The sequence below is a fragment of the Ovis canadensis genome, chromosome 17 (genome assembly GCF_042477335.2).
Source record: "Ovis canadensis isolate MfBH-ARS-UI-01 breed Bighorn chromosome 17, ARS-UI_OviCan_v2, whole genome shotgun sequence".
NCBI classification, from domain to species: domain Eukaryota; kingdom Metazoa; phylum Chordata; class Mammalia; order Artiodactyla; family Bovidae; genus Ovis; species Ovis canadensis.
In genome coordinates this window covers 26394915-26409244 of record NC_091261.1, presented here as the reverse complement: position 1 = coordinate 26409244, position 14330 = coordinate 26394915, and the positions used below count along the sequence as shown (strand labels likewise).

At 38.5% G+C, this 14330-nt stretch overlaps 1 protein-coding gene across 7 annotated transcripts in view; it reads left to right on the top strand.

The window, feature by feature from the left end:
• IL15 (interleukin 15) overlaps positions 1–14330 on the top strand; it is a 99175-nt gene that overhangs the window by 70950 nt on the left and 13895 nt on the right. For all 7 annotated transcript variants that reach the window (XM_069556842.1, XM_069556840.1, XM_069556844.1 and 4 more), the window contains 3 exons: positions 10685–10783; positions 11881–11978; positions 13274–13358. In XM_069556842.1, coding sequence (XP_069412943.1) covers positions 10772–10783; positions 11881–11978; positions 13274–13358 — 195 coding nt within the window. In that variant the 5' untranslated portion in view covers positions 10685–10771. The remainder of the gene's footprint in view (positions 1–10684; positions 10784–11880; positions 11979–13273; positions 13359–14330) is intronic.

The following is a 14330-nucleotide window of genomic DNA, read 5'->3' as shown; positions in this document are numbered from 1 at the left end:
TTTTAAAATTTACCACAGTCAGTGGTGTGCTAGAGCCAGCTCTAATTGGCTTGTGAGAGCCAACGGTTAAATATGCAGAAATTTTGTGAACCAGTTGTTAAAACACTGTGACTTGAAATCAGTATGGTGAGGTACTTACATAACAGAAATTGGCAAATGCTACAAGGTGATGGTGGTGGTGGTGTTTTGAGAATTAGCTAACTCACATACCCAAACCACAGCCCTACTCATTTTTTTAATGTTTAAATTTCTGAGCAGAGTTTAAGATTTTTAAATAATTCCTTGTTTTTCTATTAGATTTTCCTTTATATAATTTGAAGCTATATTGTTATATATTTGAAACTATATTCTTAGAAGCATAAAGCTTCATGGTTATTATATCCTCTTACAGATAGTAACTTTCATCCATATCCATTATCTTTGTATTGCTTAGAATTCTAATTGAATTTCTGCCTTGAATTCTAATTTTATGGTATTATTATTACTAACTATACTCATATTTGCTTAGCATATTTTTTCTTGTACTTTCATTTTCAAGCTTTTCGTAACATTTTATTTTTGTTTAATTTTTTACAAATACCATATTAAAAAAACATTATCTGTTATCTTTCTACCTCTCTATTTTTAAAACTCAATCTAAGTGTCTTTTAGTAATCAAATGTAGTTTTTGATCACATCGTTTCATGTATGGGTGAATGTACTTGTATATTTAGATTTACTACTGCTACATTACTTTTTATGTGTGAACTTCTTATTGTGATTTCTTTGTTTAATTTTCTCCTTTTATGCTTACCATTACCTTCTGTTAGTTTGCTTAGGTTTTCTTTGCCTCATTTTACTTTATTTTATTTTTAAGCTTGAAAATTACAGTATATCCAGGATATTCTTTTTCTGTATTGAACTTTTGATTTCCGCATAAAGTAATAATCTTAGCATGAGTTTTCCTCTTTTCTCACAATATTTACCACATGGAATTTACCTGTGATTTTCCTTCCACACTGCTATCTGGAAAAGTACATATTAGGTCAGGAGTTGCCTGGTGTAGAGGTTGGGACTGGTGTGACTGTAAAGGGGCATGGGAGAAATTTTGATGATTATAGCTGTTTTCTGTTGTTGTGGAGCAATTTCATGGCTATATACAGTTATCAAAACTCTGCATATCATATACCTAAAATTGGTATGTTTTATCACCTTGAAATTATATCAATAAAATTGATTTTAAATGTATAGTGGGGAGTGTCAGAAAGAACCAGAAATCATTAGCAAGATGTAGAGAAGGCCCAATTAAAGATTGCATTTCAAAAATTTATCAGGGAACATTTTTTCCAACAATACTATGTAGCTTGGAATTGGACACTGGCAAAATAAAAGTATCAGAAAGGTGAAATGTGGAGAAAACTCGGTGGAGGAAGATTTAGATTCTCTTTAGGATAGTATCACAGTGGCCGACTGGGACACCTGCTGGATAGGGAAGCAACTGCAGGTTAAGAGTCTGATAAAGTTCTGAGTGTGTGCGTGTGTGTGTGTGTGTGTGTGTGTGTGTGTGTGAGATGGGGGCTGTGTAATTGTAAAGAAGTGAAAAATAAAATCCAACAAATGTGACCCGTGCTCGTTATGTACCTAGTATGCTTTTTTGTTTTGGAGTTCAGTAATGAACACGATACACAAGGTTACTACCACAAGAATCTCACATTTTTGCAAAATTAAATGAATGAATGAGATTTATTAAAAAAAAAAAAACTTTAAAAAATGTGGCTGTTATTTATACCCAAGTGTGAATATTACATGTGTTGGGCTCCATGATTTCTTATATCCCATATTTTTCTTTTTCTTGGATAACTTTTTTTTTTTTAGTTTCCTAGAATGTATTTTCACATTATTATTTCATAGACGTTCAGTGGATTTTAAATTTTCTGAGGTCTGGTAGGAAGAATGTTCTTTATCCTCTTTCTCAAATACTAATGTTCTTCTGTACTATGGTTTCATCTTCACCAGTTTTTGGAAAAAAAGTGCTTTTGGAAACTAAGCTAGAGGAATAGATCTTATTGACCATTTCTGGACAGTAGGTTAAGTATTAAAGTCGTGCTGCTCTGCAGAAGCTGTCTACTTACACCTGCCCTAGAGTTAGCCTTTCTCAAAAACATTTACCCAAAACATTTTTCAACAACACTTACACCAAATGATAAAAAACGCACACGAACATATTGCTGTGTAGAACTATTATCAAAGAGTAGTAAGAGCATCGTTTGTATATGCCCTTTAGCTACATATATGCTTCATGGTCTGGAGAAGGAAATGGCTACCCACCCCAGTGTTCTTGCCTGCAGACTTCCATGGGCAGTGGAGCTTGGTGGGCTACAGCCCATAGGGTCGCAGAGAGTCAGACACGACTGAACATCTACCGTGCATACACACAGACATGCGTCATTGTTGTCTTTGATGATAAACTACCTTAGGTGTTTCTATATTCACTTTCTATAATACCGTCTCTCTAGTTAAGGCCTTTTGAGTTGTCCTGGTAACTAAGGTGTCCAAACTTCATAACTACCTTTGTCCTTGGCAGTGTGATATTTAAATGGCTGTGATTTGTTTGGAAGCATTTCAGTATAGTTAAGCAATTTGTCTTAAGTATTCCAAGAACTTCGGGTTGTTTTATTTAAAATATATGTGTATATTATTTTATAGGTCTTATATGAAATAGCATTTTTTAAATACTAAAATAATCTTACTTAATCATTTATTTTTGTTGTTTTGATAAACTGTTGTGATTCATAGGCCTTAATAACATATTGTGTGGAGTCATGAAAATTAAATGGCAACTTCAAATCTTGTTTTTATTTTTATTTATTTATTTAATTTTAATTGGAGGCTAATTACTTTATAACATTGTGGTGGTTTTTGCCATATATTCACGTGAATCAGCCATGGGTGTACATGTGTTCCACATCCTGACCCTCCCACCCGCCTGCCTCCCCATCCCACCCCTCAGGGTCATCCCAGTGCACCAATTCTTGTTTTTAAATGGAAGTGATTTTTAAAAGTCACAGTAGTAACTCATGGTAACATAGTTCACATTGGATTTTTTTAGCCTTAATATTGAACACAGATTGTGTGTTTAAGAAATTTCTTATTTGAAAATTTCATAGTATTGGTGTCAGTTGAAATCAGCTTGAAAGAAGTTACTGAAAAATGCAAGTACCCTTAATGACAGGACAATTTAAGATGTTAAAGATATCACTTTCTCAACTCTACTGAAATTGGGAAGGTGGTGGCACCCCACTCTAGTCCTCTTGTCTGGAAAATCCCATGGACGGAGGAGCCTGGGAGGCTGCAGTCCATGGATTCGCAAAGAGTCGGACACGACTGAGTGACTTCACTTTCACTTTTCACTCTCATGCATTGGAGAGGGAAATGACAACCCACTCCAGTGTTCTTGCCTGGAGAATCCCAGGGACGGGGGAGCCTGGTGGGCTGCCGTCTATGGGGTCGCACAGAGTCGGACACAACTAAAGCGACTTAGCAGCAGCAGCAGCAGCAGCAGGAAATCCCTAAGTGTCAGAGGCTGGCCTGTGGGTCAAATCCATCAAGAGTCTATTTTGGTAAGTAAAGTTGTATTGGATATACCCATTCATTCCTGCATTGTATATGGCTGTTTTCACATTGTGTCAGCCTTAGATAGTTGAAACAGAGACTACAGGATTTACAAAGCGTGAAGTTTACTATCTGACCCCTTACAGAGAGTGTTTACTCACTCCTGCTTTATACAATAGTGACAGTCTTGTTTACAGTTTCCTCCCATTACTTTCACACCGTTATCAAATGGGTGGGGAAGATCCTCTGGAGAAGGAAATGGCAACCCACTCCAGTACTCTTGCCTGGAGAATCCCATGGACAGAGGAGCCTGGCGGGCTACAGTCCACGGGGTCGCAAAGAGTCGGACACGACTGAGTGACTTCACTTTGTTATCAAATGACTCACTTTCCTCTGAGTACACAAGTCCCTGAAGGCTCTTTTCTCCACCTAAAGTCTTGTTTCTTTTTGCTCATATCTAAAATCTATCTGTTCTTCAAGATATGATTCAATTGAAGTGTTTAGTTCCAAAGTCTTGTCCAACTCTTTGTGACCCTATGGACTGTAACCCACTAGGCTCCTCTGTCCATGGGGTTTCCCAGGCAAGAATACTGGAGTGGGTTGCCATTTTCTTCTCCAGGGGATATTCCCCACCCAGGAATCAAACCCACATCTCCTGCTTGGCAAGCAGATTCTTTACCACTGAGCCATCAGGAAAGCCCCATGATTCCATTAACCCTTCCTTTATGAAGCTCCACAATTACAATTTTTTAAAAAAGTGATATTACCTAGACACATGTCTTTTATACTCCTTTACGTATACTCTAAAATCCCTTGCCTTTCTCTTGGTTGTACTTGCTTGACATATGCTACTGCTGCTGCTGCTAAGTGGCTTCAGTCCTGTCCGACTCTGCAACCCCATAGGCGGCAGCCTACCAGGCTCCCCTGTCCCTGGGATTCTCCAGGTAAGAACACTGGAGTGGGTTGCCATTTCCTTCTCCAACACATGAAAGTGAAAAGTGAAAGTGAACTCCCTCAGTCGTGTCCGACTCCTAGTGACCCCACGGACTGCAGCCCACCAGGCTCCTCCAGCCATGGGATTTTCCAGGCAAGAGTACTGGAGTAGGGTGCCATTGCCTTCTCCATTGACATATGCAACCATGACTAAATCCGTTTCTCTACCTACTCCAAGCCTAGCTATTCTTTGTATGTAGTAATGTGGCTGTAGGAAACACAAGCATGCTGACTCATCTTACTTTCTGGCCCTTCATGGCCATGAACTTTCATTAGGCTAGTGAAAGTGAAGTCACTCAGTCGTACCTGACTCTTTGTGACCCCATGGATAGTAGCCTGCACCAAGCTCCTCTGTCTATGGGATTTTCAAGGCAAGAGTACTGGAGGGGGTTACCATTTCCTTCTTCAGGGAATCTTCCCAACCCAGGGATCGAACCCGGGTCTCTCACATTGTAGACAGATGCTTTACCATCAGAGCCACCAGGGAAGTCCATTAGGCTAGGCTCTTGTAAAATACTTAACATCTATGCACTGTCCTCTATACCTTGATAGCTCTTTCATGTATTCTCCAACCTTCAACCCATAACACCTCCTTCCCAGGCTGTCTGTTGATGACTTTAGTCCTACTTAACAGAAAATCGAAGCAATGTCAAGAAATTTCAGCACCATGTCCACCTGCCTCTCAGCCTGTGCATCTAGGGTTCCTTCTTCTCAGCCTTCCTTCCCAAGATCATATTGAAAAGTGACCAATTTTGGACCTCCTTGTGTATAAAATACTCTTTTGATGTTCTGAGCACTCAGTTTCAACGTGAGGAGGGTGGATTTGCCCTGTGACTAACAGGCAATCCTCAGACACCAGTAGGGTGATGTCCAAGAATTCAACTCGATTCAGATACTTTTTACCCAAATGAGGAGTCAGATCCCACAGGTTGATGGTTCAGCCATCCAGACTGGCCCCCTCCCAGCCTTCCATCATGAGCTTTCAGTTGCCTGTGGAAAGTCTAAGTTGTTATCTATGCTTCTGACCAACTGGCTATAAATCAGAGGTCCCCAACACCCCCAGTTTATTGGTTTTTAATAAATGAATAACTCAGGAATAGGTAGATGGAAGGAAGAGCTGCACAGGACAAGGTGTGAAGCAAGGGCACAGAGCTCCATGCCCTCTCCTAGCACCTCCACATGGCCCCCAAAACCCTGAAGCTCTCCAGACCCGTATGGTTTTTTATGTACATTTCATTACATAGACATGACCGATTAAATTGCTGATCCTTGGTGACTGAACTCAATCTCCAGTTCCTCTCTTCTCTCCTCTCCTGAGGTGGGGGCAGAAATAGGACTGAAAGTTTCAACCCTCTAATCACATAGTTGCTGCTACTGCTGCTGCCAAGTCACTTCAGTCATGTCCAACTCTGTGTGACCCCCTAGACGGCAGCCCACCAGGCTCCCCCGTCCCTGGGATTCTCCAGGCAAGGACACTGGAGTGGGTTGCCATTTCCTTCTCCAATGCATGAAAGTGAAAAGTGAGAGTGAAGTTGCTCAGTCGTGTCCAACTCAGAGACCCCATGGACTGCGGCCCACCTGGCTCCTCTGTCCATGGGATTTTCCAGGCAAGAGTGCTGGAGTGGGGTGCCATTGCCTTCTCCGATCACATAGTTGGTTCTCACAGTTGGTTTCTCCCTGAAACCAGCCCACATCCTTGGATGGACTCCCAAAATCACCTGATAATCATAATAAAAGATCTCATCACTCTCAAAGACTCCTTATCACCCTCATCACTGAAAATTCCCAGGGTTTTAGGAGCTGTGGGCCAGAAATGAGAATGAAGACCAAATACATATTATAAATCACGATACCCCAGATATCATCCTCACTTGCCTATTCAAGAATATCACTGTAACAATCGTTCCCCTCTCGTGTGTGTGTTAATCGCTCAGTTGTATCCAAGTCTTTGGGACTGCATGTACTATATAGCCTGTCAGGCTCCTCTGTCCATGGGATTCTCTGGGCAAGAATACTGGAGTGGGTAGCCATTCCCTCCTCCAGGGGATCTTCCTGACCCAGGGATTGAACACCGGTCTCCTGCATTGCAGGCAGATTCTTTACCCTCCGAGCCACCAGGGAAGCCCTGTTTAAGAGTGTCCCTCTGACAATTGTTCCCCTCTCTTCCATAATCAGTTTTTACCGCAGCATACAAATGTGCTGTTATTTCCCTCATTTTCTACCACCTATTATCACCTTTTGGAGCAATATTCTTTAAAACATTGTCTGCGCTTCAGTTCAGTTCAGTTCAGTCACTCAGTCGTGTCCGACTCTTTGCGACCCCATGGATTGTCTGCACTAGCAATTTAGAATCCTTTCGCTTTCTCTGCTGCCCACTTCACGTAGGTTTCTGCCTCCATTACTCCCCTCTAAGTGCTCTTTTATGTCACCCATGACCTTCATGTTGCTAAGCACTCAGTCTGTGTCTTCCTTGACCTGTCAGCACATCTGACATGCTCTTCATTTCCTTTTCTTGAATGTACTTTTCTCACTTGACTTCTAGAATATCACCCTTCTTAAAGTTGCAACCTTATCCTTCTTACCTGTTTCCTGTTTCCTGTATCATTTAGCCACTCTTTAATGAAATATATAATCCATTTACTTATGTATACTATATATAGTCCATCTTTCTTCCTGAAACCAAGGTGCTTCTGTGTTCACTGATTTGCTTTGTGAACAGGTATGCCTCAGTCATACCAAAACATCCAGCAAGTAGTAAGTACTCAATAAATGCATACTAAATGGTTAAGGACAGCCATGTAATCTTACATTTTTTATATTCCACATAAGCATGCAACCTTGGTCTGCCCTTGGTTTTAGTTTTTTTTTGAGTGACTAGCTGAATATGTGTACCAAATAAACCAATACTTATAGCCCTTCTCTTCTTGCAGAGTCTATTTAAGTTTATTTTAAATGTGTGACTAGGCAGGTAAATAATTAAACAGAATAAAGCAAAAGAAAACTGCAGTATGCTCGATTGTTTGTCCTAACTGGGAAAAACTACTATTGGCATAGAATAGGGGCTTCCCCGGTGGTGCTGGTGGTAGAGAAACCACTTGCCAATGCAGGAGACTTAAGAAACGTGGGTTCAGTCCTTGGGTTGAGAAGACGCCCTGGAGGGAGGGGCAACCCACTCTAGTATTCTTGCCTGGAGAATCCCATGGACAGAGAGCCTGGCAAGCTATAGCCTGTAGGGTCACTAAGAGTCGGACACAACTGAAGCACCTTAGCATGCAGAATATTTACAATTGTTTTCACAAGTCACTCCAGAATTAAAGCTGCTGGAGCCACCCCGTTGTGTGGATTGTCCGCTTTTCACGATGTCTAACTCTTAGGCAGTGAAATAGATAGTATTGCTGCCATAAGTTCAGGGAGTGCCCTGCAGTAAGACCCTGTCACAGGAATCAAAAAAAAATCAGCTTAAACTCTGACACCTCTTTGAGAGTAGGGCTTGGATTTAGTCTGTTTCATTCCTGGATCTAGGTACGCAGGTGAATGAAGGGCACGTCAAAGATGCTGATTGCTAGGGCCTTTCATGACCATATGCCAACTGTGTGCCAGGATTAAACCCTGCTTCCACAGTTCCCCGCAAATATGACATTATAAGGAAGTGGACAATTTATTGCATCACTACAATTCTATTCTCAGAAAGTAATTAACCTGGTTTCAGCCACTTTTGTCTAACAGGTACTTTGTGGGGGTCAAATGAGATGATGTTTGTGAAAGGACTTGAGTTTCGTTTCACGTCACAACAGTTTGAAACACATTTGTTTGTTTTTTATTGAAGTACAGTTAATTTATAACATCTTGCTAATTTCTGCTGTATAGCAGAGTGATTCAGTTACACACACACACACACACACACGTATATAAACAAGCACATATGTCCTTTTTTATATTCTTTTCCATTATGGTCTACCTGAAGATACTGGATATAGTTCCCTGTGCTATACAGTAGGACTTTGGAATGTTTACACATTCTGTGTACACTATTTTGCATCTATTAATTCCAAACTCCCAGTCCATCCCTCTCCCACCTTCCTCCCCCTTGGCAACCACAAATGAAAGACCTGTTTGTAAACTATCAGAGAGCAATGGCTTTTTATGATTCACATGGGATGGATCAGCTGCTTTTTACAGTAAGGACCTCCCCTTCTCAACCAGAGTTTATTATTTCTTGCATCTCTCTTCTACTTGTGCAGCCTGGATTTTGAGGTAGAATTTTGATAGCCACATGTATGACATTTATCTGAAGCAAGTCACTTAACCTCTCAGAACCTCAATTTCTTCACTGTAAAATAAGAGTTATATATCTCATATAAAGATATTGCCAGGATTGAATATGATAATGTATGTGAAATAATTTTGTAGACTTAAAAGCATTTGGTAAACAATTCTTACTCTAATTAGTATTGCCATCGTGAGTGATGATTATATTAAATGTTAACACTGAGTCTTACTCAAAGAGAAAGTTACAGAGTATTTTACCTTTTTGGATCTTCTTTACTCTCCTGGATTACACACACTCTCATTCTTAGCAAAGTTATTGATCCACAGAAGTATGGAATGTCAAAACTTCCAAAAATGTTATGAAAATCTGTCTTTCTGTCAGCCAGAAAACCACATCAGTTCTTTTGCCAAATTAACAAAGCAGTAAAAATATCCTCAAGTAACACTGGTTTTTATTATCATTATTTGTTAGACGTCTTTGAGGTCATTTCCTACTTATTCTACCATACTTTGCATGGAGCATTCTGACTAACGCTGTTAGTTGTCCTTGACTTACAGCAGCTGCTAGTGGGTGGACAGGACAGTGAAAGTCTGACTGGTAAGATTTTAACATCCTGCGTGTGTGGAGACGCACTGAAGCAAAAGCCCAGGATTGAAATACTCATTGCTTACTCAAGCAGCTTCATGAGGCCTCATTAACAATTGTATCACCCTTTGTACTGCTTGGTCCCAGCTCAGTAAATCCTGTTTCTTGAACAATGTGGAGTGGGGGATCCTACAACTAAAAAGGGAGTAGGGAATTTAAAAGAGTTTGAGTGAAATGGTGAAGATAATTTTTAAGTTTTGCAAATAATTTGGAGCAGTGAGATAACATAGACAAAGAGAATGATTAAGATGAGAGTAACAGAGGTTGCTTTAATTACACTGATTAATGAGTGGTTTAGATTATGTGCAATAGGAAGATTAGGCTTAATATTTTATTGTGGAATATATGGCGTTTTTATTGGAAATACACTTACACTCTCTTTTTTAATACTTAGTTGAATTCTAGTTTTTCTTTTAAAGAGTTATACATCATATAAGGTAATCATTTTTATATTTCAAAAACATCTGAAAATAAAATAATTATTTCAATCTACAAAACTTAATTGCAGTGAATACTTATGTTGAGAGACATGGCAGATTTTGGTTTTTGAAGGAAAGTCAACAAATACGTACTATTTTAGAATGATGGCCAAAATAGTTGTTTAAATTTTATATATTTTGGTTTTATTTTTTTTAAATGAAGTGGAATTGGATATGGGAATGTGTAATCTTCATATACTTCATCACTTTGAATTAAAGAAAACAGGATTTTGTTACTTATGAAATTCTCAAGTGAGTTTCAGTTAACAGTGATATAAAGACTGAAGACATCTATTCAGTGTCTATAGAAGTAGCTACTTCTGTTGTAAATTATATTAATAGCCAGTAGTTTATATGCATTAAGGTATTTGGCTGCTTCAACTTTTCATTAATATGTCTTTGGAATTCAGTCAATTCAAGAATCTAATATAGTGGAAAGGACTTGGGCTTTGTAATCAGACAAACCTAGTCTCAAATCATGGCTGTCTCATACTTCCTGTGGGGCTTGGGCAGCTCACCGCAAAGTTGCTAACCCTCCATCATAGGATTGTTCTGATGATTGAATGAGGTGCACATTTCTAAGTGACTAATCGAGTGACTGTGAAAAAGTCAATGCTCAATAACTGTTAATTCTCTTCCCTTTCTTTGCCCCTACTAGTCCACTTGTGTTTTTAATGGATCGTCTTTACTCTGGGTTGTATTGTAGGAAGTATTCTGGATGGATGGCTGCTGGAAACCCATTGCCATAGCCAGCTCTTCTTCAATACTGAAAGATTTACTCTGGCATTGAGTAATGAGAATTTTGGTAAGAAAAATTAGATGAAGATAGTATATGGACTTTTCTTAAAAGGTCACTTGTGTCTCAGATACTTCATAATAATAATTTATATGGCTCTTCTCTGGAGATTTTGGGATATCACAGATGTCTGTTGACATTTGGGTTATTCTTATTTTGAAAGTAAACAAACTAGGTTTTTAAAGTCTATTAGCACCTTGATGTGCTCTTCTTGTTCTTCACTTATGTCACTCTATTTTGTTCTTTAAATGGCTAATCAATAAGTTGTGTAATTCATTCTTTCAGTGTGAATAACATGGAGCACAGATTCTTAGAGGTTAAGTCAACACTGCTCTTTGTGGACTTCCCTGGCAGTTCAGTGGTTAAGTCTCTGCCTTCCAATGCAGGGGGCTGTGAGTCTGACCCCTGGTTAGGGGGCTGAGATCCCACGATGCTGCATGGCCAAAAAATAGAAAAAGCATTGCTCTCTGAAACTATAAAGATTTTGACCACATGAAAGAGGCAGGCAGAAATATCAAAACTCCAGGAAGTTCTGAGATAAGTAATCTTCCTAAATCACCCAGAAAATTTATTATATATCAGCTCTTAAGATAGCATAGAGTATCTTTGGTTGGTTTCATTTCTATTCAGTTTGTCTCCAAATGATATTAATATGTAATTAATTTTCATATTGTTATATGAAATTAATATATAACTAGCATACCTATATTAGTAATTCATATAACTAACATGAAATATGTTGGACAATTAAAAAGGAAGTAAGAAAAAAAGAAGAAAAAAGAAAACAAGGATGAGAAGGAAGTTAAGGATAATAGAAACAAATTACATTACCATATAGGTAAATTAGTAAATATACATATTTTCAATGCATCATTATTATTGAAGTGCATCTGGAGAAATATGTATTAAAGAATTTGCATGTAGGAGACAAAGTTGAAGGTAGGGGAGAAAGCAAAAAGGATACATTCTAATTTCATTAATTCCAATAGGGAATTCTGAAAGTTTGATATATTTACATTTTGGAACCTAAAAATATGATAAGGTATTGTTTTGAATCTCATTTTTTCACTGAGTTTAACCACTTTGTCTATAATTTTATTTTTCAGAAACCGTATTTGAGAAGTACTTCCATCCAATGCTACTTGTGTTTACTTCTGAACAGTCATTTTTTAACAGAGGCTGGCATTCATGTCTTCATTTTGGGGTAATTTTTTTTTCAGCATAGAATCATCATGTTAATAACCAGCATCATTGTTCTTCAATATCTTCTCTATTAAATTGGTTCATGTTCATTGTTTAAATCTTTAGGTTCTTAGTATGTGGGGTATGAGAGCAGATTATGGAGATTCAGAGGAGGTTTGGTAAACATCCTACAGAGAATTTCTATATTCTTATAAAATTCCAAATGAGTATTACATCCTGCAAATAAATTGGACTTCTTGGTATCTGACTAAACTTGGGAGGAAACTCTTTATTACCATCCTGTGTGATTTTGACACCAGTAAGAAAATAGATATTGAGGGCTTACCAATGTTACTTTTTTATCTACCCCTGGCATTGACTCTTGCTATCCTTTGAGCCCTATCTTAGTTCAGTTTGAAACATTTGTTTCTTCATTTAGGCCTTTTGATTTTCCTCTTAATAAACATTCATATTTTCCCATGCCTATTAACTGTTTCCTTCTCTGTTAGAGGAAAACTAATATACTGCACTCACCCAACTTGTAGTTTTGTGATCTGAATTACAATTCAGTTTTATTCTGCTAATGCCTTCATGCTATGGGGAACCATAGATTTGTGCAGGTAACTCCTCCTCTCAAAAACAGAATAGTTTTGACTTGCACGCTTCTTTCCTGGATCCATCAGGGAGCAACTATTTTTCCTGAAGCTATAAGAACTATTCTGCAGTTACTTGGTCAGTGTGTGTATCTTTTGTCCTGATATTAAATTCCATTTTGCAAAACTAAGTAAGTTGTATGATCTAGTTTTGTGACTAGGCCCGAGTCCATAATGTTTATGGAGAAAGCTGCTATAAGGTGCATGTAAGGGGCATATTACTGTCCCTTACTGTCAAAATCCTTACATGAAAAAGGTGAGGTGATTGCTTATTTAATGATTTTACCCATTTATTAGACTTAAAAGTCTGATGGGACCTCTACTTAAAGGAAAGTAATAATTCATTCAAAAACATATTCTGGGCACTGCCACATATCAAGCAATGTTTTTATTTTGATGTGATAAATTGCACCAGCTTATCTATAAAGTATCCCTCTGAATTAGATTTTTCTGTAATCCAGGTTGGTCATCAAGCTAGAGTAAAGCACCAAAATTGTATTCTATGTTCAGTGTTTATATTCATCTACGAGGCACAAAGGCAAAGATAGCACTCATTTTTTCACTTGGTGGAATGAAAAGGTCTTGATTGCTCTTTTGCCTGTAGTATTCATCAAGAGAGTGTTGTGTTCATTCACAATGCTTTGCTCTTTGGTTTTGCTTTCAGCTGTATCAGTGCAGGTCTTCCCAAAACAGAAGCAAACTGGCAGTCTGTAATACAGGATTTGAAAACAATTGAGCATCTTATTCAAGTAAGTACTCATTTTTCCATAAAATATTTCGTATAATTGCTATGGAGTCTGTTTCTCTCTGTGTTTTGCTGTCAGTCTTAATGAAATCTCACATAAAACAATAATGTTTCAGTAGAATTGGTATGCCTCATAGAACCTCCAATGAAATCTTTTATTTAGAATTTTCAGATAGCAATTACCTTTAAACCTCAGTTTATGAATGGCCTAGTTTGAAGAGCTCTATGTGACCACAGGCCAGAGAGACTCCCTTTTCCTGTCAGATATATAACAGATCTATCCTCCAGATATGAAACAGACTGGAGAAGCTCGTTAGCAGAAAAACCAGGTGACTTGGTGACCCTTATACGGGAAATAGGCTGACCCAGGGAAGGACTCTCTGTTCCATGGGCTAGAAAACCCCCTCTGGAGACACCGGTTCTTCTGGCAGAAACTGTAGAGGAGAGAAATAGGGGCTGTATTGTTGTATGGGCAACACAAGAGGACCAGTGAGCATCCCAGGGGCAGCAGGTATACCAAACCTTCCAAATTTGCCCCACAAAGATTCTGAAAACTAAACCATCGTTGGAATCATAGCATACAAACTAAGTCAGCCCCTCTGTGCTAAGCCTACACAGAGTGGCTGCACGCTAAACTACAGGACTTACATAGGACCAGGGTCTTCTCACATAATATCCTAAATACCAGAATATATTGAAAACTCAGTTTTCAAACCAAAAAGCAGGAAAATCACAACTTGAATGAGAAGAAAGTCTGAAACAGACTCTGAAACCGAGATGGATTAGATGTTGGAATTATTTGACAAGAATTTCAAAGCAGCCATCGTGAAGATGTGCCAGCAAGCAACTGTGGATATCCTTGGAACAACTGAAAATAAAACAAAAAAACAACTCAGAAAGTCTTAGCAAAGAAATACAATATGTAAAAGCACACCAAATGGAAATGACAGAGCTGAAAAATACAATAGCTGAGATA